A 23,490-nucleotide genomic window follows, 5' to 3' on the forward strand; every position below is an offset into this window, starting at 1 on the left:
TTTTCGGATCATTACCGAAATCCCATTGTCTTGTATAGCTAGTATAAAGGTTAAAAGGCACTACAGGTATCATACGGCAATTTTTCACAACGAAAACAAGAAATATCAAAAATATTGCATTGATAGGCTTGCTTTTCTGAGTCGTATTGTTTGATCACTTGCAGCTAGAGGTACGGTTAACTGATCAGACACCTTCGGTATGATTTACGACGCAGGTCACTCGATCACTCATGAAACAGCCAAGTTGTGGGACAAATCGACTTGCCTAACGGTTTTGAAAGATTTAATTGAAACAAAGTCAACATCAGTCATCTGAGCTTATAAATAGAGAACTCTGTGTTCAATATCACTTTCTTTTCTTTAACTCTAAATCATTATTTCACTCTTTTCTGCTATTTCATTGATGGGAGAAAGAATCAACCGAACATGTAATCCAATCTAACTGTTTGTAGACAATGTTGTAGCTGATTGTCCTAATCGTGGAATTTCTGCCTCTATTGAGTAATGTGTAATTCAAGTTCATGCTTGGCATTCAAAAAAGTTCATAGTCAGCATGAAATTTCACAGTTACTCTGGGATTGTCTTGAGTTACCGCTCAAATGTAAGGCCGGGTATTATTTTAACCCCAGTACGTCCATTTTAAACTTCCAGTACAACTGATGTTTTCTTTGGATTTTTGTATGAGAGGAGAAGAAAAGGCTTGTGTAAATACACAAGATACTCGGTTCCTGCTCCTCAAGGCCTGGATGTACTTTGTGTGACTGGAATGTATATAGAAGGCCAAAGCCCATTTCACGGGAGTGTCAGTGTTTGTTCTCTGCCATGCTGATATCTGGGTCAGTGGTCGGGATGGACGGGTTTCAGTCCTTTTCTGGTGTGGAGGATTGGAGGACTGGGGCTGGAGGTTTGTGGGGTTTTGGAGGACACCGGTCCAAGGTTTTCCACGTCAGAACGCACACGCTGCCTGTGTGACCTCTCGAATTCTTCATCCTGGACATAAGCATCAATATGATCAATCAGTTTTATTTTTAGGATTTCATTGGACTTTTTTTGCTTTTTCTTATTTGATGTACTATGTGGACGTTCAAGGAGAAGTTCAGTTCCAGAACAAATATTTACAGATAATTTACTCACTCGCTTGTCATCCATGATGTTTCATGTCTTTCTTTATTCAGCCATAAATAAATAATGTTTTTTTGAGGAAAACGTTTAGGATTTCTCTCCATATAGTGGAGTGCTATGGTGCCCCTGAGTTTGAACTTCCAAAATGCAGTTTAATTGCAGCTTCAGTGGGATCTAAATGATCCCAGCCAAGAAAGAAGGGTCTTATCTAGTTAAAAGATTGGTTATTTATTTATTTTTTATTACAATTTATATACTTTTTAACCTCAAATGCTCATCTTGACTAGCTCTGCGTGTACTCTGTGTATTCTGGTTCAAGACAGTTAGGGCATGTCAAAAAACTCCCATCTCATTTTCTCCTCCGACTTCAAAAATGCTCTACATCGCTGCTATGATACCGACCCAGTGTTTACAAAGTAAAAATGCAAAGATCAAACACCCTTTACAAAAAAAGGTAAAACAGTGATGTAGGACGATTTTGAAGTTGGAGGAGAAAATTAGATATGTCTTGAACCAGAAAAAAGTAGAGTGCACGCAGAGCTAGTCAAGATGAGCATTTGAGGTTAAAAAGTATATAAATTGTAAATTTTTTTGGAAGATAACCGACAGCTGGGATTAGAGCCCTTTGAAGCGGCATTTAAACTGCATTTTGGAAGTTCAAACTCGAGGGCCCCACAGAAGTCCACTATATGGAGAAAAATCCTAAAATGTTTTTTGAAAAAAAAAAACTTCTTTACAACTGAAGAAAGACATGAACATCTTGGATGACAAGGGGGTGAGTAAATTATCAGTTTTGTTTTTGAACTTCAACATTTCAAATGTTTGAGGTCAGTACAATTTTTTTATATTTTTGAATGTCTTTTATGTTTACAAAAACTGCACTTATTTGATCAAAACACAGTAAGAGTGAAATATTAAAATAAAAAAAAACCTTTTTATATATTTAAATTTTTTTAATGTAATTTATTCCTGTGAATCCAGTCTTCAGAGTCACGTGATTTTTCAGAAATCATTCTAATATGCTGATTTGGTACTCAGGAAACATTTCTTATTATCAGTGTTAAAAACAGCTGTGCTCCTTAATATTATGCTTTTTTTTCAGGATTCTTTGATTAATTGAAAAATGCACTCAAATCTTCTGTAACATTAATGTCTTTTTCTAGTACTGTCAATTGATAAAACACAAATTAAAATCACACATTTTTTCTGAAACGAATCACGATTAATTAGTTTCACATTCAATCTTCAAATTAATGTAGAGGTGACAAAGACAGTATACATTTTTTATGACTGAAGGTATTACTGATACCAATATTGCTGATGTCTCTAGGAAATCATTTTTTTCCCTAATATTTAACCATTGACTATAGCCTTTCAACATTACAGTTTAATTGAGAGCTATCAATTTTAACATTTATTAGACTTTAAAAAAAAAAAAACAATTTCTAGTTTAAGGGAACTTAAAACAACCTTCAGATAAACCCATTTTTTACCCTTCCCCTTCAGCAAGTAGGAAATATACAGATATTGAACAAAGTTATCAAACGCTACATTCTAAACTAAATATAGATAAATCCTTAAAGCTATAAAAGTTACTGATTTCCTTTTGTATTTTGTTCTTTGATTAACAGACACAGCAGCTGGTTATTAGGTTATTTGGCTGCTATTACTTTAAGAGCTGCCACTGCTGAACATGACGCGGATCTAACACACATGCTTGTAGTTTCATTTACGCGTTAATATTTGCTTTGATACATTTGTGTGTACAATTAAAGTGCTTGTGGCACAAGCACAGAATAACGTCTGATAAGAGAGGTAAATACGTAAATTCTGCGCTTGTTTGACTAGTGCCTGGTGCTGAAGCGAAGTTAGAGTGTGTGTATGAAAAGTTTCCCATTTGATGTGGTCGCAAAGACGTTACGCAACTAAATAATCACACTTCTTGTCAAGAAAAAAAAACAGAAGCAGCAGTTGTAATGGGGGGCCAACCCTAACCCCACCCCTGCCTTAAATACATTAAATATGTTTAACACCATTATACTAAAACAATTAATTGCCTTCGTTAATTTTGACAGCACTATTGTTTACTGTAATGTTTAATCAATTTAATGTGTGCTTGCCTTATATGTATACATTTATGGTAAAAATTAACATAAATTAGGACTGTTTTGGTGAAAGAAAAAGTTAGACATTATGACCAAGAATAAAATGCCACAAGTGTACAATACGTCATTTTTAAGTCTGCATGTGTATTTAAGACTTACAGTGTCTGCGGTTAGTTCCTCCTCTGTGTGCTCACTGTAATGGTTATAGAGCTCAATGTCTGATAGAGCGCTCTCTGCCATCTCTTCTTCATAGTCTGTGTGATAGTCCGATTCATCTGTGGGAGAGATGAAGATATTTCCGTCCCATTAGCCTAACGATGTTAGTACACAAATCACACAACACTAAACGACATCCAACTAAGCAGAAGCCAAAAACAAATCAATATGCTGGGAATTTATGCCAAAGTCTCTCAAACAGACTGCCAAATGTGCTTTTAAAAGTATATTTATAAATGTTAACATTGATTTACCATCCACAAGAGCTGGTTTGACTGGCTCAATCCGTGAGACAATTTCAGCCAGATCAGTGAAGGAAGCATTTGGACAAGTCACCAACTGCAAAAACAACAATAAAACGAAGTGAGGAACTGTTTCGACATACAACAGAACTCTTTTTCAGGTGATCCAGGCTTACATTGTTGCTTCGTGTTTTGTGGAACTCCTCCTGATGTCTGTCTTTCATCATCTTCTCCACCACGCCGCTCCTGCACCACACATCAAACACCGTCTTCCCATGCTGGTAGCCCACTTCCTACATGCGCACACAAACACATATGTGGCCAACCAAAAATAATAGAGTGCAGAAGCTCAAAAAGTAAAGGAGATAAAACTCACGCTGATCTCGTCGAACTTGCCAAACTCAAGTGTGCAGTATCTGTCGATGGGAGGTCTGATGTATTCACAGTAGTCGCTATTCTTAACAGATTCAAGTTGTCTCACTGAGCACACATAGGCCAGCCGGGCCTGAATCTCAGTCATATTCAACACCTGAAATAGCCACAACAACTTTATCACAAAGAGAGACATTTTCAGAAGAACATTTAAGCGTCTGTGAGTGCAAAAGTGGTTGCAACTACTTTTTTCTGTGTGGTTGCTAGTTAAAAGGATAGTTCACCCAAAAGTAAAAATTACCCCATGATTTACTCACCCTCAAGTCATCCTAGGTGTATATGACTTTTTTCTTTCAGACAAATACAATCAGAGTTATAATAATAAATGTCCTGGCTCTTCCAAGCTTTATTATGGCAGTGAATAGGTGTCGAGATTTTGAAGTCTATCCATCCATCCATCATAAAAAGAGCTCCACATGGCCTTCTGAAGCAAACTGATGCATTTGTGTAAGAAAAATATCCAATTTTGACAACTTTATAAACTATAATCTCTAGCTTCCGCTAACTGTTGTATGCACATTCACAAGTGAGTGAAAGGAAAACCAGTCTCTCTCTCTCTTTTTTTTTTTTTTAACAAATCCTCATTTTGTACTTTATGACCGGTGTTTTGTCTTGTTCTATCCACAGTCCTTACGACAGTAAGCAGAAGCTAGAGATTACAGTTTACAAAATTCGAAATTCTTCTTACACAAACGCATCGATTCACTTTAGAAGACCTGTATTAAACCCCTGGAGCCATGTGGAGCCCTTTTTAAGATGGATGGATGCACTTTATTGGACTTCAATTTCAGATTGAAAATCAGCCATTCACGGCCATTATAAAGTTTGGAAGAGCCAGGACATATATTAAAGGGATAGTTCGAGCATTTAAGACATGAAGTTGTATGCAATCCTTATCAGCACTATAGTGTATACACACTGACCCACACTGCGTTCACCTCCCTGGTCAGAGTTCTGGCCGCTGGAAGTTTTTCAAGAAAGTAGTCACGGTTAGTTTCCGGGGCCTCAAAACTGTGCGTTTTTACGTGAAAAAAATATATGCGTTTCAAAGCTTGATTAATTTACATCACAAAAAACACTCCTGACAAAAATCATACCTCAGTTTTAATCGGCACTATATTCTTTCCGTTTCCATCAATCCGCGCTGCTGTCAGTTCGCACGTTCCGATCAGCTGTTGATAGCGCGACTCACTGACAACATGTCTGACTACGAAACTTCTGATGATGAAACCAATTTTAGCACAATGTCAGACGGAACAGACGATATATATATATTTATATTAGACCTCGTTTCACGTGATTTCCACAGGAGTCTAAACATCAGATTGTTTACTGTACAGTTTAGACATGGGATCTCCAGTCCTCGTGAGCTACTGTCTTGCTGGTTTTAGTTTTTCTCTGATGCAACACACACCTGACTCAAATCAACGGGTTATTAGCAGGCTTGTACAGAATGTCTCATTTGAGAAAGGTGTCCTGTCATAGGAAAACATCGCGCTGCAGGAATGTAGCTCACGATGACCGGAGTTGGAGATACCTGGTTTAGACCTACCTGTATGTGACTTCAAGCACACTTATAAACACGATGATACCGACGCACGTTCCGCATAGTTACAGACAATAACAAATATAGCAAAGCATCATATTTTGTTGTGTTATATAGATTCAATTTAATGCCCCGGTTAGAATATTCTCAGTGTGACGTTAGCCTAAAAACCGACGTTAGCTTCAAAATAAACCTGTCGTATGCGACATAAAGTTAGTAAATAGAGCTTACCCGTGGTACTGGTACAGCAGAACTCTTTAAAATCCATTTTTTGATTTTTCCTCCTTGGTTGGGGATGTAATCGTCTTCGCTGAAGTAAGCACTGCACACACGAAAATCCTTGATACTGGATATATTAGCTCCCGCAGAGTAGCCGATGGCAACCAGCCAAAGCTGTCTCATAACTATATCAGAAACAGGAAAACGATGGAATCTGAACGGCGATCCCTGCACATTCTTGTGGTCACAACCTGGGAATTTACAAGTTCGCACCATTGTTAATTTTCTACTTTTTACGTCGTTGTCATTCGAGTGTGTAATGGAACAGCTGATCGGAACGTGCGAACTGACAGCAGCGCGGATTGATGGAAACGGAAAGAATATAGTGCCGATTAAAACTGAGGTATGATTTTTGTTAGGAGTGTTTTTTGTGATGTAAATTAATCAAGCTTTGAAACGTATATATTTTTTTCACGTAAAAACGCACAGTTTTGAGGCCCCGGAAACTAACCGTGACTACTTTCTTGAAAAACTTCCAGCGGCCAGAACTCTGACCAGGGAGGTGAACGCAGTGTGGGTCAGTGTGTATACACTATAGTGCTGATAAGGATTGCATACAACTTTATGTCTTAAATGCCCGAACTATCCCTTTAATATAACTCTGATTGTATTCGTCTGTAAAAAAAAGTCATATACACCTAGGATGGCTTGAGGGTGAGTAAATCATGGTGTAATTTTCATTTTTGGCTGAACTATCCCTTTAATAACTTACTAAATATGCCTTAGGTTCTCCTATTAATGCAAATCTATGGGATATTTTTGCCAGTTTTACCTCTGCCGGGTAAAAATCATAAATCGAATAGCTTGAAGCAATAACTTAACTCTTCTCCATTTGCAAGTTTCAGTATCATTCATTTGATTAGGCAAGTTTGAATGCATCTTTCATAATCACTAAAAGTTGACACTTAAGGTGCGGTCATATAAGCACAATTTTTTAGGTCCATTGTCTATTGTCAGTAGTGTAGTGATAAATGATGCACAGTAAATGTGGCCACACCTTTACAAGTATGAGCAATAGTAACAGTGACGCTTGCCTAATTAAGTAAACACTGCACTTAGCTAATGGTCTCGCTCACCTTGACTTTCTCAGCCAGTGGGTTGAGCCGTTTCCATAGCAGCCACCAGCCAGAAAGGGCATCCCCATAGTTGGTGAGGTTGGTTTCATCTTGGCTGCCCACATCGATGGCAATAACCACCTTGGCACCCATGGAGCGTGCCACATCCGCTGAAACAGGAAAAGAAGACAACACCCTCAACAATGAAAATCCATTATTATAAAAAGATCAAAATTACCCAATTCTTCAGATCTTATAGCAGTTGTCTGCACACTCAAGTCCACCCACGGTCTATTCACTGAATGTCAGATGCAAGTTGCACACAAAAATGGCCCAAAGTTTTATCTGACTATTTTAGAACCCTCCCCCAGAAAGATATTTCCTGTCTAAGTAGGCGGTCCTTGGCTAGAATGAGCCAAATAATCTTGGTCCAGACTTTCTGCCAATAGTTAACTTGTGTACTTATTGGACCAAAAAAGAGTACACAGAATCTCTTAAACTACAACTTGCAACTAGACGGATGTACTGTTGTTTCCTCTACAGTCAAAAATCTGGGTGTTATATTAGACAGCAACCTGTCTTTTGAAAATCATATTTCCTATGTTACTAAAACAGCATTCTTCCATCTTAGAAACATTGCTAAGCTACGGAACATGTTACCTGTTTCTGATGCAGAAAAGTTAGTTCATGCATTTATGACGTCTAGACTGGACTATTGTAATGCACTACTAGGTGGTTGTCCTGCTTCTTCAATAAATAAGCTACAGGTAGTCCAAAATGCAGCTGCTAGAGTCCTTACCAGATCAAGAAAATATGATCATATTACCCCAATTTTACAGTCTCTACACTGGCTACCTATTAGGTTCCGTATCACTTACAAAATAATACTTCTTACCTATAAGGCCCTTAATGGTTTAGCTCCTGCATACCTAACTAGTCTCCTACTACGCTACAATCCCTCACGCTCCCTAAGGTCGCAAAACTCTGGACTTTTAGTAGTACCTAGGATAGCAAAGTCCACTAAAGGAGGGAGAGCCTTTTCTCATTTGGCTCCCAAACTCTGGAATAGCCTTCCTGATAACGTTCGGGGTTCAGACACACTCTCTATGTTTAAATCTAGATTAAAGACTCATCTCTTTAGCCAAGCATTCACATAATGTATCTCATAACGTTGTACTTCAGTTACATCTGATCAAATGCACATTAATATTCTTCAGCTTGGGCTAAACACATCATTTTTGTTTGGTTGGAAGTTGGAACAGCAGCTACGCTAATTATTTCTCTATTTGTTTCTCTGTTTCTGCCACGGGATTTCCATCCCGTGGTAACTAGGATTTACGCAAGATTCAGTCTGGATTCAGAAGAAGAGATGATGCCGACCCCTCAGAGGACCGCAGATGATGCCAGCCTTGAAACAACATACAGCACTACATAATTTTCTTACAAGTTTGATCACAGCACATAATCATTGCAATTAGTGTTCATCATCTGTTCGATTACACAGTTACTGATTTTAACATTTATATCATATGTACATCGACTTGACATACAGTATTCACCACTAAATACTAAAATTACTAAATATATTGTAGTAGCCTAAACTTTTGTACAGCGCTTTGCAACGATTCGTATTGTGAAAAGCGCTATACAAATAAACTTGAATTGAATTGAATTAACTGTCTGGCTACATTATTTAAAAAGATTTGCATTTATGAAATAGTGCATTTGTCATTGTATATTGGGATTTGACTGTCAGAAGCTAAAGAGGTTTTACAGCGGGGAGCTAATGTCCTTATACACACCTGGCAGGTTGTTAATGTAGCCTCCGTCCATGAGCAGGTGTCCATCTTTTGGATCACACAATGGTGGCAGGTAACCAGAAAGAGACATGCTGGAACGCACATACCTCCACAGGGAGCCTGTGAATGCAGGGACAGGAAACGTCAGACATTTATCCTGGTTAAGCAGAGGCTCATAAATGCGGGTGGAGTGTGTGACAGTACTGACCGTCAGTGTGCACTCTCATTGTGGAGGCAGTGATGTCTGTGGTGATGTTGAAATATGGGATCCAGAGGTCCTGTAAACGAGCCAAACACATTTAAGATGCTGAATGTGGCAGGTTGTGATCCAATGTAGGATACTTTGAGCCAAGAAGAGTCAGTTTCCTACCTCTATCTGTTTGTCATTGAAGACAGTATTAATGCTGGAGTTAAATGAAGCACCGGAAAACATTGAAGTAACAGGGTAGGTCAAGTCTAGCACTTTCTTAAACACTGATGTCATTTCCTGCAGAGGGGGAAAGGAGAACAAAGTTAGCTTTTTGTGTCCAATTTAAGTTGCTTTTAAATTGGAAGCAAAACAACGCAACAGATTGGAATAAGTAAAAAAGAAAGAAAATGAAAAGGTAAAGGAAAGGGAACAAAAAAATAATAGAAAAGTAATGGAAAAATGAGTAGGAAAATACAAAGGGACAAGAAAAGAATAATAAAACAGTAAAAAATGAAAAGGAAATAAACATTAAAGGAAAAAAATAATAATACAAAAATGAAGAGAATAAAAAATGAGTAGAAAAACAAAATGGAGCAAAAAAAAGACTGGAAGAAGGAAAGGATAAAGAATAGGAAAATTAAAAGAAAAAAATATGAAAAAATAAAAATAGAAAGAAAATTTAAAAATAAAAAATTAGAAAAAGAATATGAATGAAGAAAAGAAGGGGGAAAATACCAAAAATAAAAAGGAACAGAAAACAATAAAAAAGAAAGAAAAAGAAAAAGGGAGAAAAAAATAACTAAAAGGGACAGGAAAGGAATATTAAATAAAAGAAAAAAGCATAGGAAACCGGAAAGGAAATGAAATGAAAATGAATAAGAAAATGAAATAAACTTTTTAAGAAAATAATTAAGAAAAAAAGCATATAAAAGGGAAAAGAAAAAGGAAAGGAAAGGAAAGGAAAGGAAAGGAAAGGAAAGGAAAGGAAAGGAAAAGAATAGAAAACAAAAGAAAAGAAAAGAAAAGAAAAGAAAAAGAAAAGAAAAGAAAAGAAAAGAAAAGAAAAGAAAAGAAAAGAAAAGAAAAGAAAAGAAAAAGGAATGGAAATAAAATGGAATAGGAAAGGGATTAAATAAAGGATATGAAAGAAAGAAAGTGAAAAATAATAGGAAATAGAAAAGTAAACAGAAAAGTGAATGAAAATGAGTAAGAGTAGACTGGAAAAGGGTGATAAGGAATAAGGAAATAGGAAAATATAAGGAATAGGAAAAGGAAAAGAAAAGTAAAGAGAAAGAAAGGAAAAATAAAAATATAAAAAAAGAAAGAAAATTAAAAAATAAAATAAAAATAATATGAATGAAGAAATGGAAAAGCAGGGGAAAAAACACAAAGCAAAAGGGAACAGAAAACAAAAACGAAAAAAGGAAAACTAAAAGCGACAAGAAAAGAATAGTAAAAAAAAGAAAAAATAGAAACATGAAAGGAAATGAAAATGAAATAAAAAGAAGGAAAATAAATAATAAAAAAGAACAGAAAAAAGAAAAGAAACAGGAAATTAAAAGAACAGGAAAATGAATTAAATAAGGAAATGAAGGAAAGAAAGGGAAAATAATAGGAAATAGAATGGAAAGAAAATTAAAAAGAAGAAGAAAAGTAAATGGATAAGTGAATGAAAAATGAGTAGTAAAACAAAACAATGAAAAAGACTGGAAAGAAGAAAAGGATAAAGAATAGCTAAGGAAAAAGAAAGGAAAATGTAGGAAAATAAATAATATGAGAAAGAACAAAAAAATACTTAAAAAAAGGAACAGAAAACAACAAAAAAGCAAAAAGGAAATCTAAAAAGACAAGAAAAGAATAGTAAAATAGAAAAATAAAATTAATATGAATAAAGAAAATGAAAGAAAAATAGTAAAAGGAAAAAGGAACAGAAAACAACAAAAAAGAAAAAAGGAAAAAAGGAAATCTAAAAAGACAAGAAAAGAATAGTAAAATTAAATTAAGCGGAAACAGGAAAGGAAATTAAAATGAATAAGAAAATGAATGGAGAAAAAAATACTAAAAGGAAAAAAGACATATAGTCATATAGGATAAGACATATAGGATAAAGAATATTGGAGCGGGAAAAAATTAAAAGAAGCAGAATGAAAACGAAAAAGGAGAGGAAAAGAATATGAAAAAGAAAGTTAATGTAAAGACAACTGGAAAAAGAAAAAAGTAAAAGCGTGCTTGGTTTCTATTTTTTGGTGAGCACTGGGATGCATTTTAAAGAAGCACAAGGTTTATTTCAGATTTTTGAGTGTTTCGCACCATTGCCCACTCTCTGGCTCTGATCTTCATCCTGCTGTAACTGCGGTCCTCTGCATACAGCGCGCCCATCATGGATCCGATAGAGGTGCCGCCCACCAGATCAATGGGGATTCCCGCCTCACTCAACGCTCGAATGATGCCCACCTGAGAGCAGCCCCTGAAAGAGGGAAGATGTGAAGAGGAGAATGAGGGGGGCAAATAAACTCAGTGATACAAAGCCAATCAACACATAACCTTTCACTTTGGTCCAAAAAAAAAAAAAAGAAAAAAGGATGAAGCCCAAATTGATTAAAATCAACAACTAGAAAGGAGCATTGCGTTTTTCTCTTTTTGAACAGCACTATAGGTTTTTTTTTCTACCTGGGTAGAGTTAACACTGTACACAGAATCAATCACAGGTTACTACACAAAAGGAATGAAAGCAAAAAATAGCAACCAACCTTTAAACACCTCCTGCCAACCACGAAAAAGACAGAATAGACAAACAGAAGCTGTCAGAAAAAATTAAATTGACAGAAAGAGAGCAACACTGGAAAGAGGTCAAACAAAGACTGAGAGGAGGTGGTAAAGGGCTTTTAAAGGAAAATGCCACAGTAGTGTCAACAAGAGTGGGAGTGTGGAAATGCATTCAAAATAGTGGAGGTGTTTTCTCTTCAATTTCATAGTTTTATTTCTGTTTTTTTAAAAGGTGTAACAAGTGCATACCTGGCTCCTCCGCCCCCCAGCACCAGCGCAATGGCGTTGCCTGTGAGAACACGGGCCAGACGAGAGAAATCAGAGTGACGATCGGCAGGTTTCTGGAACACACGCTGATACATTTCTCTCTGAAAACACAAATGACACAGGAACTTAGACTAGCAATATGTCAGAAATCACTGGTCACTTTTATAAGCTTAGTCAATATGTTAAAGGGATAGTTCATCCAAAAATAAAAATTCTGTTATTAATTACTAACCCTCATGTCGTTTCAAACCTGTAATGCTGCGTTCACACCGCCCCAACCGTCATGCGTCAGTTGCGGCAAGATTACATGTAAAGTCAATGGTTGAGTCCGTCAGAGGTCCGTCAGAGGCTCTGCGTTGCGTTGTGTCCGTTGGATCCGTCAACTTTTCAAGCGTTACCTGCGTTTCAAGCGTCAACGCCGCAAACGCAAGCAACGCAGAAGTTCAGCTAGCTGAACTTTTGACGGACTTGACGCACTTGACGCAGTGCGTCAACCAATCAGAGCGTCTCACTGTAGCGACGTCACCACACGTATTTTGAATGAAGCGGGAGCAGAAAAAACAACAACATACAATTCTCTGCGATTGCAGACGGCTACAAGCTTATTCTAGCCGTCTGCAATCGCAGAGAATTGTATGATCCGTCCTCGTTGTTGTATAAAGACAGGAATGTAAAGGAACTTGCTTGGATGAAGATCGCTGAAGAGATCGGGATGTCAAATTTTTTCTCAACGTAATTATTTCCCATTTCGTTAGCTAGCGAAACATGGTCATGAGAGGATTCCAAAATGTCCAGTCCCAATAGTTTGCCATGGTTTATTCAGGGGAAGTGTGCAAAAAACTAGATGCGTTGGGAGCGTTGCCTGACGTGTGCGGTGTGAACGCACCAAAAAGCAAGCGTTGCCAGCTTCAACGTACATGCGTCAAACTAGATGCGTTAGGTGTGTTGCCTGACGCAGACAAAGTGTGCGGTGTGAACGCACCATTAGACCTTCACTCATCTTTGGAACACAAATTAAGATATTTTTGATCAAATCTGAGAGCTTTCTGACCCTGCACATTTTTGTTTTTTTTTGCGCACAGAAAGTATTCTCAAAGCTTGATCAAATTAAGGTTAAACCACTGATGTCACATGGACTATTTTAATGATTCATTTCATGAAAAATATCTTGATTTGTGTTTCGAGGAACGATAAAAGGGTGAGTAATTAATGACAATAAATAATGAATAATGAAACAAATTTTCACTTTTGGGTGAACTATCTCTTTAAGACAACTAGTTTGACCAACTAGCAGTTATTTAATAGGCAATTGTACTCTTCAGACTCAAATTAGACCAATCTATGTATTTAAATAACTGACTAAAGAACAAGAAGTTATGAAAAGTTTGAAAACAGTAAAAGTTAACTTAAGTAAAACTTAATCTTACAGAAAAAAAATAGATGACTTGTAAAACTTAAAGTAGCCTCATATGGCAGCCAGTTACCACTGAATAAAAAAAGGTTACTGTGAATATAGGTTATTGTTATCTCTATAAAAAGTTGCAATTACCTTTGGGGAATTGGGGTTCTATAACCACATGATATATGTATCACGCGAGATTGATTTTTATACCAATCACATAAAATCAATCTCACATGACCTTGGATCAAGTTAGACATGCTCAAATCATTAATAGAGCTGCTTACCCAACTCTTTGGGAAAAAAAAACTTCTAAAACTATGTGATTTTACTGGTAACAGATCAAAAAGAACCAAGTTTTATTTCTTCAAGGTCTTTCTTAAAGATTTGTCTGTAACTGGTTCTACTTTGTTTTTTTTTTCTTGTTATATCCTGAACAAAACTAAGATTTGCCATGATGACATAACACAAAGTCAATGGAGCTCAAGGACAAATCCGCAGAAGCCTGGGAAACTTGACAGGAATATCAAGAGCGTCTTAAATACATATAATGCTAACAAATGTGTAACTTAAAAAGTGGCAGTCTTTTTTTCATTTACTCGAGGGGGTGCTATAAAATAAATTTAAAAATGTTTTTATTGAAATTTGAAAGCTGAATAAATAAGCTTTCCATTGATGTATGGTTTGTTAGGATAGGGCAATATTTGAAAATGTGGAAAATCTGGAATCTGAGGGTGCAAAACAAAACAAAAAATAAAACATTTTTTTTTGTCCAAATGAAGTTCTTAGCAACGCATATTACAAATCAAAAATTAAGTGTTGATATATTTATGGTAGAAAATTAACAAAATATATTCATGGAACATGATCTTTCCTTAATATCCTAAAGATTTTTAGCAAAAAAGAAAAATCTATAATTTTGACCCATACAATGTATTTTTGGCTATTTCTACAAATACACCCATGCTACTTAACTTGTTTTGTGGTCCAGGGTCACATATAAGTAATTTTTATTTCATGGTATAATATATATATAACGATATAGTAATCAAATGTATAAAAACACGGCACATTCTTCACATTTAAATTGAATATATACTTCTTATTAAAGTTACAAAAGTGATTAAGTCAAAAGCAGAGAGATTTTCTCTCAATTGTTGTTTGATTAAGATGAATGCCAGACAGCAGGAATATTAGACTGCTGTCACTTTAAGGGCTGCCCAGATCAATATACTGTCAAATAAGTGTTTTCTTTCTCAGCTTTTTACTTTAACTTAAAACCTAAATATACAAGGATAGTTACAAATATGGGTAAACTCAGTTTAATACTCCCATGTCTATGCTCATGCGCATACAGCAAAATGAGTTATCTTTCACTGCTCATTGCGTTTTAACGACTTAAATTACTTGTTTTTAAAATGCAATGCTAAAACGTGCACAAACGATGCAACCGTGATAAAGACACTAGTTAAAAATCTCTTTCAGTTCACAAATTTCTACCGGTTAACTGTGTCTACCAGTATATCGCATTACATTTTGGAGTTTGTGGCATCTAAATGTTTGAAAACCCCATGCTACACCATTGCATGGCTTTGAAAATGATAGTTATTTCAGTGAAACCATGATGTAATTGAGTGTTGCACCAATTTTGGCAGGCTCCTCCTGGAGAAGACCCTGCGGGGGCAGGACAGGTGAAGGTGTCTGGAGATCCAGCTCCGCATGTTGAGCCATTCAGCTGTTCCTTTGGGAGGAGGTCCGTCCTCGCGGTGCAACAACACCAGCTGTTTCTGTGCTCTCACCGCGCTCCCCTCTAACATGCGCTCCAACTGAGAGACAAAGAGACAGATGGATGGACAAAGAGAGCACTGAACATCATCCTTTCAAAACTAGACAACACTCTGTCCAAATGTACTTTATAAAATAAAATTATTTTATTTAATGGAACACACTGAATGAAGAACTAATCCATGAATATAATAGAAATATATCCTTTTTTTTTCAGAAGGTAATTTCTTTCTAAAGAATAATTTTTGATTATACGTCCGCTCTCAATTCTTTTCATTGTGAATTGACAATGACCCATCTCGGACTTGTTTAAAACATCTGAGCTTTGAGTCCCTGATTCAAAGAGCAGGGCTATAGTGGATTTACGATCAATAGGGATGTTGCTCGACCCCAGACCTCTGATCCAACTTCAAATGCACAGGCCTGACGCTTGAAACCCCTGGATATCCAACCCCCCCCCCCCCCTTTCCTGCATGTAAATGATTAATCTCTCACTCTCTAGGAAAAGAACAGAGTAAGTCTTGCAGTTCACCTGGAGTCCTGCCAATATGGTTTATTACTGGCTGTGATCAGAGCAGTTCAGCGGTGACTTACAGTACAGAAGAGTAGGGGCCATTTTTAGCCCAGTGTGTTATGGTTCAAACAACTTAATATTTTTTGGGCTCAACCTATAAAAGTACCTGCCATCCTGAGCAAATGATAAATTACAGGCCTTGAAACCCATTTCATTTGTGTCGGAATAGACCCTTCTATTTCCAGTGGAAGTAGCCGCAGCTCTGAATCTTGGTACGTGAAATTTAGCACCAGTTCTTGTAAGCATTTTTCACTCTGTGATGATGTAACACCATCTTACCTCTCCCACGGCTGGGTCCTGCTCTCCCAGTCCCACGATGATGATACAATCGGCCTGTCTGATGCAGCGCTGAGTCCATGGGGTGAGTGACACATCTGTCTGATACAGGACTATGCGGTGGATGTCTTCCTGTTGACCCAACCAACTCGACAACCTGTACTCATGCACGCTGGAGTAAAAGGAAAGAGACTATTTTCGGCTACTTCTCACTTATGCCATTTTTAAACATGTCAAAGTCTAAGAGTCAGGCTAGAATTTTCTATATTCATCCAAGATTAAATTGGAGTGAGACTACAGACTATGACTTTACAGCCTAGACTACAATGACTAATGTTATATATTGAGGATTCACATGAATTTAGTTGTTCATTTATGATTATTAAACATGTGAAGACCTGCAGGATCCCACACCTTTTGACCAATGAATATCCATGACGCATCTATGATCTATATCTGTGACTACTGGATAAAGATTTTCCAAAACATTTCAAGTAGACGCACTCAAATGTTCAGTATCAGTATGATTTAATGTTTTTTAGGGGTTCAAGCGCAGTTAGAACGGCGAAGGATCAGCAATCTCCATGTAAAACTGATCATGCAGACCAAACTGTAAGTCATAGAGACCTGAAACTTGGAAAGCTAGTAGTACTCACACCACATACAACATCACCAAGGCTCGCCTCAATCGGCCTGATGGGTGATCAAAAATTATGAAATTGCTTTTGGATTTTTTGAAAAAACTACTTTTGTGAACTAGTCCTAGGTTACTGATCAGAACCAAACCAGTGCAGGAAGATTCTTTTAAGGGCAAAATAATTATCCAAAAAAAAGTTGAACTTTTGACTCACCGCTGCAAAGGGATGCCAAAACATAAGGGGAAGGGACACTTTTAGTAAAATGCCTATAACTCCTGAATGGAATAAGATATCTTCACCAAATTCAGAACACTTATGTAAGAGCTTAACCTGAGGTCACAAGACAAAAATCGTGGAGCTATAAGAGGGGGAAAAAAACATAAAAATGGCTATACCTACCATATGCAACCATTTGTCCTACCAACATGAAAATAACTGTGCACAAACTTGGTCCAAAGTGCCACAAATGTCTATAAGGATATTTGCGTATCTCAAAACAAACAGCCACCATTGGCAAATGAAGTTTGAGCAGCTATTAGACAAGGTTAACAGTGGCTGTTGGGAACGAAACTCGGTCGGCCTGTTTGCCTCACGGCCTTAAAGGTCTGTGAGAAAAGAAATCAGCCACTGGGGGGTGATATTGCGTTTTTTCAAGCTATTGTAAGTTGCGTGTTTTTTTTCGCAATATTGATATCAAATAATAGAAATTCTCATTCCGGAAAACTTTGCCTCTAGAACCACTGCTGTCAATCAAATTGTTTGTTAAATGATTGAAAAGATGTAAAAAACCTACTTTTGCGAAACAGTCCTAGGTTTTTTGCTCAATCTGGAAAAAAAAACACTGCAGTGCAACTGTCTAGGTCATTAATTATCCAAAAAAAATTGTCCAAATGTTTTTTTAATTCACCCTTTGGGAAGCTGTAATTGGGTAGTTTAGAAAAGGGGCCTGTCCAAATTTACCCAAAATCCTATAAAGCCTAAAAGAAAACTCAAAACTTCACAAAACCTGCTGAGCACATGCTAAAGGAGATCAGACCACAGCTGCCTCTATAACAGTTATAACTGTTAAAAAACATTATATTTCTATGGTAAATTACTTGGATTTGCCAAAAAGAATTTTTAAATAATTGATTTAGGTGGTTACAAGCTTGCTAAATAAATGTCTTTTTTCATATACTTAAATGGCTTAAAGCCCTTGAACCCCAGTAATCTCTGCTTGCAGGTATACTTAAAGAAGTCTTTTCTGCTCATTAAGGCAGTGTTTATATTAAAAATTCTGAAAAAACAGTAACATTGTGAAATAATTAGGGCCGGGACTTTAACGCGTTAATTTAGAAAAAAATAACGCGTTAAATTTTTTTTAACGCATTTTAATCGCACTTAATTTTGCACCGCGGAACGTTTCTCACTGGATGAGTTTCGGCGGACCGATTATACTGGAGCACCAACTAGCACATAGAGCCTCAAGTATCACCTCAATGCTTTTACAGAAGGTCTACCTACCTATAGGGTACCAGAATTTCTGAAATGTAGGCTAGTATATTTCTAAATATCCCAGTGTTTCCCCTACCATTATCTTAGGGGGGCGCGTTTACAATGTCTCCTCCGTGCAAACACGGACTGGATCGCGGACTCCATTCATAAAAACCGAATTTACTATAGCGCGGAATGCCACGTAAATTCGTCAAATTTTTGGATTGATTAATCAAAAGTTGGTCTGTCACTTAATTCAAATCGCGATATGGACTAGTGTCTGTCAAAACTGAAATGCAAAAAGACCGTTTTAATATGAATCCTGCATGTTCCGTTTGTATCTGTATGTATGAATGGTGGAGACGTGTTTTTTTTTTTTTTTTTTTTTACTACACGCATACTAACTAGCATCATATCATACTTTACACACAGAAACTTCACGGCAACCTGTCAAAATAAAAGTACGGTTTAACATGAAACAGAACAATATTCCTATTTAAATAATTGACAAAAAACAATATATATGATAAAAAAAATAAATATAACAACAAGATTAACCACTTAATTGTAGAAAAAAATACTACAATTATTATTTAAATGTTAAATTATTATTATTATTTATTGATTTTAACAGCAAATCTCTATTTGTTTGCCAAAAATTAAAAAGGTTTATTTTTAATTTGATTAAAAATAAATAAATGTTTATGCTTTCATTTGATTATGAGAAAAATTAAAACACAAAAGAATTTCTTAAAAAAAAAATAGCAAAAGATTGTAAAGCCCTATTGTTCAAAATGTTAAAATAGAGAGTTTTGGACTTATTTTTTCACTGAAATAAATGTTTTCGTTATTACACAAAGTAGGGTAAAGTACCGAGAAAAAAAAGTATGGAAATCTAGGGGAAACACTGTATCCTATTGCTACACTTAATGGCAATATTGCACTGGTCTGTTGGAATAGGTTGAACAAAAATAAACAATATTTTGTTGCTTAAGCTTATGTATTCAGTCATTATTCAATGGTATACTAAAAATCCATATGAAAAAACTTACTTCTCACTGTTCTCAGGTCAAATATTTATATGCGATTAAAATGCGATTAATTTCGATTAATTAATTACAAAGCCTTTAATTAATTGGATTAATTTTTTTAATTGAGTCCCGGCCCTAGAAATAATATTACAATTTGAAATAGTAGTTTTCTGTTTTAATATACTTTAAAATAAAATGTATTCCTTTTACGCAAAGCATCATTACTCTAGTCTTTAGTGACAAATGATCCTTAAGAAATCATTCTAATAAGCTGATTTATTATCAGTGCTGCTTAATATGTTTTTGGAAACTGTTACTTTTTTCAGGATTCTGTGATGAATAAAACGTTCAAAAGAACTGCATTTATTTTAAATAGAAATCTTTTGTCTTTTGAAAGTTTGGGGGCAGGAATTTTTTTTCTTTCTTTGAAAGAAATTAATACTTTCATTCAGCAATGTGTTAAATTGATAAAAAGTGATAATAAAGACTTCTATTTTGAATAAATGCAGTTCTTTTTTACTTCTTATTCATTAAAGAATCCTGAAAAAAGCATCACAGGTTCCAAAAAACAATAAGTATCCCTGTTTTTGTGTTGTTACACTCATGAGTCCTGTTCTAGCTACTGATGAATTGCGTGTCAGATCCTTGTCTCTGTGGATCTATTGCTGTTAAAGTGTCCAATAAACATGTGATGGATGAGCGCTTGTCAATATTCTTGACAGAAACCAGGCCAGTATCGGCACTTAAAAGTTCTCTAAATTAAATCTAAACAGATGACACCAAACTTACACCACAACAGAGACAAACATCATGCTGGGTTGGAGGGACAGGACTCATTGCAGACTGTTTATTTACGGGGTTAATTGTGTTGTTCATTTCCATATCACAAAACTGCTTTCATCTCGCTCATCAAACGACTACTTTAATGTGTAAAAATAAAAAAGATGAGTGTGGTGTTGTTTTTCAGGCAGCTGAAACACACTCATCCTAAAAATCAGCATGTATTAACAGTGATAGATGAATGTATTATGATAGATGAAGTGGCCACATGTTTATATAAACTAATATTTGATGCTGTATAAACATTGCAAGCTGTTATCTAATGACACTTTGATGCCCTACCTGTCTAAAGCAGCAGAGCCAAGGCGCTGTTTGATGATGTCACTAGTCAAGAGAAGAGTTGGGCCTGGAAGACATAAATTTGATTTGAACTTCATCTTCAATTGTAATCCGTCTCATCTTTTTGATATAAAACCTATATAATATAGTATCCTCACCAATAGCTAACAGCGCGTGCTGGAGTTCTAGAGTGAACGCAGTCAGAGGAACCTCCTCTGATACCGGGAGCACAGTGACGGTGGCCAGATTTGAGGCAGGGTTCCCTGCGTCCCATTTGCTGCCAGGTGTGTGTAGAGCTAGACTGCGAGCTAGATGTTAAAATACAGATACAAAGTAGTTGTTATGCATTAGTGAGTCTAGAAACCTTGGCCTTTGAAGCAGAGATAAAGATGGAACACTGATAGTTTAACACACGCACACCTGACAAAGGTCCATTAACTTGCTGGAGGATCTTCTGTCCCAGCAAATGAATAAGCCTTGTGACTACCTAATGAGATCAAATAGAGAGAACAAAACTGACTTGTGCAGACACAGAGAGGCAAGGAAAACTCTCATCACTGCAGTTTCTATAAAGCAAAGGCAGTGTGGCTGACATACCTGTGGGAATTTCCTCTTGATGGAACTGAGAGCACCCTCAGGCAGTTTAGCCAATTCTGAGTCACGAACAGCATGAACAGTAGTAGCTCTGTTCTGATGGGTCAGAGCCTCCACCTGCATTTTCACACACACACACACACACACACACACACACACACACACACACACACACACACACACACACACACACACACACACACACACACACACTAAATTATGCATGTAAACAATGACTTTAAAGCAACTACATGAAAAAACTTTATTTGGCTTAAAATAATCATTTTAATATTGTTTAAAAATAGATTTTTAACACGTGTTTGTTGTGAAGAACCTTAAATGTAACTATTAAAAGTTGTTTGTAATAAAAGTGCAACAAATCTGAAATAAAATAAAGTTAAAATAATACATGAAAAGGTTAAACTTAAATAAAATAAAACAAGAATTAAAAATGCTGCCTTGATTATTAACCACAATAAATTAACTACAATTTAAAAAAAAAAAAGCTAGTTCAAATCACTAATAAATCCTAATAAATAATAGTATATACAGTTGAGGTCAAAAGTTTACTTACTCTTGCAGAACTTGCAAAATGTTTATTATTTTACCAAAATAGAAGGGATTATACAAAATGCATGATATTTTTTAATTAGTACTGACCTGAATAAGATATATTTTACATAAAAAGCATTTACAAATAGTCCACAAGAGGAAATAATAGTTTACATATGCTTGATTCTTAATACTGTGTTGTTACCTGAAAGATTCACAGCTGTGTTTTTTTAATGCAATAAGAGCCAAGGGGTGAAAACATTTGAAGAGAATGAATGATGTATACATTTCAAATTTAAAAAGTTTTCACCCCGGCTCTTAACGGATTGTTTTTCTTTCAGAAGCATCAGTAAGCGTTTAAACCTTCTGTAATAGTTGCATATGAATCCCTCAGTTGTCCTCAGTGTGAAAAGATGGATCTCAAAATCATACAGTCATTGCTGGAAAGGGATAAAATACACAAAAAAGCTAAAAAAACAAACAAACAAAAACAAAGAATATGTGAGACCTGAAGGATATTTCTAAAGAACTAAAAACACAGCTGTGGATCATTCAGGTAACAACAGTATTGAGAATCAAGTTTATGTAAACTTTTGAAGGGGGTCATTTTTATAAACTTAACCATTATGTGGACTATGTGCAAATATCTTTTATGTGAAATATCTTATTCAAGTCAGTACTAAATAAAAGAAAAAAATAACATGCATTCTGTATGATCTAGCAGATTCTACAAGGTGTATGTAAACTTTTGACCTCAACTGTAAATATTACTAAAATAATGCCATATGATTTTATTAATCCAAGTCACTGACCCCTAACAGACTGAAATTTGTTATTCACCAAAAATAAACTCACACTGGGTTAATTGTTAGTTGTTGTTTCTTCTCCATATTTAGCCATATATTTATGTTATAATGACAAGATATTTTTGCTCACACAAGAGCAAAGATCAGCGCCAACAAACTCCATGACGCAAACTGAGACTAAATTTGGATTTTCAAATCAGGCCTTCATTCACATCACTCACGTCCGTGGACAATGAGCCACCACTGTTCTCCAAGCAACGTAACCATGGCATCAACATGGACAGGTATTCTTAGCAGCATAAACGTCACCACGGAGACGCAAAAAGCGTCAGCCAATCACAATAAAACATCATGAATGATGCACACCTGATTATGTGGCACAAATTCGCAGAATACATCAACCTCTGTAAATGTCACCAAAGCTATTCTAAGAGATACTGCACATACAATAGGCTGACTTTCTATATATGCAGCATTATGTAACAATATCTGATTCATCGTTGAGTCATCTTAGCAAAATATAAGTTAGAAAAGGTTATAAAGTCTTGGAAACTCAAGGTACAATCATTTGGTTGCAAGCACAGTTTTTAAACCATTACACCACAAGATACCTATAAAACTGATCTTGGTCCAAGATTGCGAAATATGTTTTTATTGGAAATTTTATTGGAGCTAAATTAGTTTGCTATGACAAGAAGACACTGTATTGTGCATGTGGAAAAGCTCACCACTCCAATGAGGTCTCCTCTGCCGTACTCTCCAGTCAGCTCCTTTTTCCCATCCTCCTTCATGATGACGGAACGCAGGCGGCCGCTGAGCACTATAAAAGTACTGTCAGACTTATCACCCTGCCTGAGAGAGAAAAAGAGAGAGAAAGGATGAGGTCGTTTATCATAGAAGATTTATGAAATGCTGAGGAAGCTTATCTGTCTCAGCCAGAGGGGCAGAAGAGAAAAAGGAAATCGTCAAGTTTATTAGATTGTATTCTGTCCAAATCTCTTACAGAGGAGGCATAGGAAAAAAGGAGAGAAAAAGATCATAACAATAGAGTTTATCTGGGAGCTCCTTACAGGAGAGCCAAAAAAGTGCTATGAAGGACATTTAATATTAATATATACAGTACATGGCCAAAACTATGAGGACATGTAAATTACACACTTACAGGTGCTTATCGAATGTACACTACAGTTTAAAAGTTTTAGGTTGGTAAGTTTTTTTGAAGAA

The 23,490-nt window shown here is 36.1% G+C and overlaps 1 protein-coding gene across 1 annotated transcript in view; it reads right to left on the reverse strand.

Moving 5' to 3' along the window:
• Window positions 1–244: 244 nt before the first annotated feature.
• Window positions 245–23,490, reverse strand: part of LOC141292178 (patatin-like phospholipase domain-containing protein 7) — a 42,044-nt gene continuing 18,798 nt past the window's right edge. Inside the window, exons 19-36 of the mRNA XM_073824132.1 lie at window positions 22,995–23,118; window positions 20,912–21,025; window positions 20,735–20,801; window positions 20,473–20,622; window positions 20,318–20,381; window positions 16,057–16,225; window positions 15,062–15,244; window positions 12,002–12,120; window positions 11,297–11,453; window positions 9,167–9,283; window positions 9,005–9,074; window positions 8,800–8,916; window positions 7,019–7,167; window positions 4,062–4,214; window positions 3,862–3,978; window positions 3,698–3,782; window positions 3,387–3,502; window positions 245–990 (exon numbers count right to left, since the gene is read on the reverse strand). Coding sequence (XP_073680233.1) covers window positions 838–990; window positions 3,387–3,502; window positions 3,698–3,782; window positions 3,862–3,978; window positions 4,062–4,214; window positions 7,019–7,167; window positions 8,800–8,916; window positions 9,005–9,074; window positions 9,167–9,283; window positions 11,297–11,453; window positions 12,002–12,120; window positions 15,062–15,244; window positions 16,057–16,225; window positions 20,318–20,381; window positions 20,473–20,622; window positions 20,735–20,801; window positions 20,912–21,025; window positions 22,995–23,118 — 2,224 coding nt within the window. The 3' untranslated portion in view covers window positions 245–837. The remainder of the gene's footprint in view (window positions 991–3,386; window positions 3,503–3,697; window positions 3,783–3,861; window positions 3,979–4,061; window positions 4,215–7,018; window positions 7,168–8,799; window positions 8,917–9,004; window positions 9,075–9,166; window positions 9,284–11,296; window positions 11,454–12,001; window positions 12,121–15,061; window positions 15,245–16,056; window positions 16,226–20,317; window positions 20,382–20,472; window positions 20,623–20,734; window positions 20,802–20,911; window positions 21,026–22,994; window positions 23,119–23,490) is intronic.

Source organism: Garra rufa, chromosome 19, assembly GCF_049309525.1.
Source record: "Garra rufa chromosome 19, GarRuf1.0, whole genome shotgun sequence".
NCBI classification, from domain to species: Eukaryota; Metazoa; Chordata; class Actinopteri; order Cypriniformes; family Cyprinidae; genus Garra; species Garra rufa.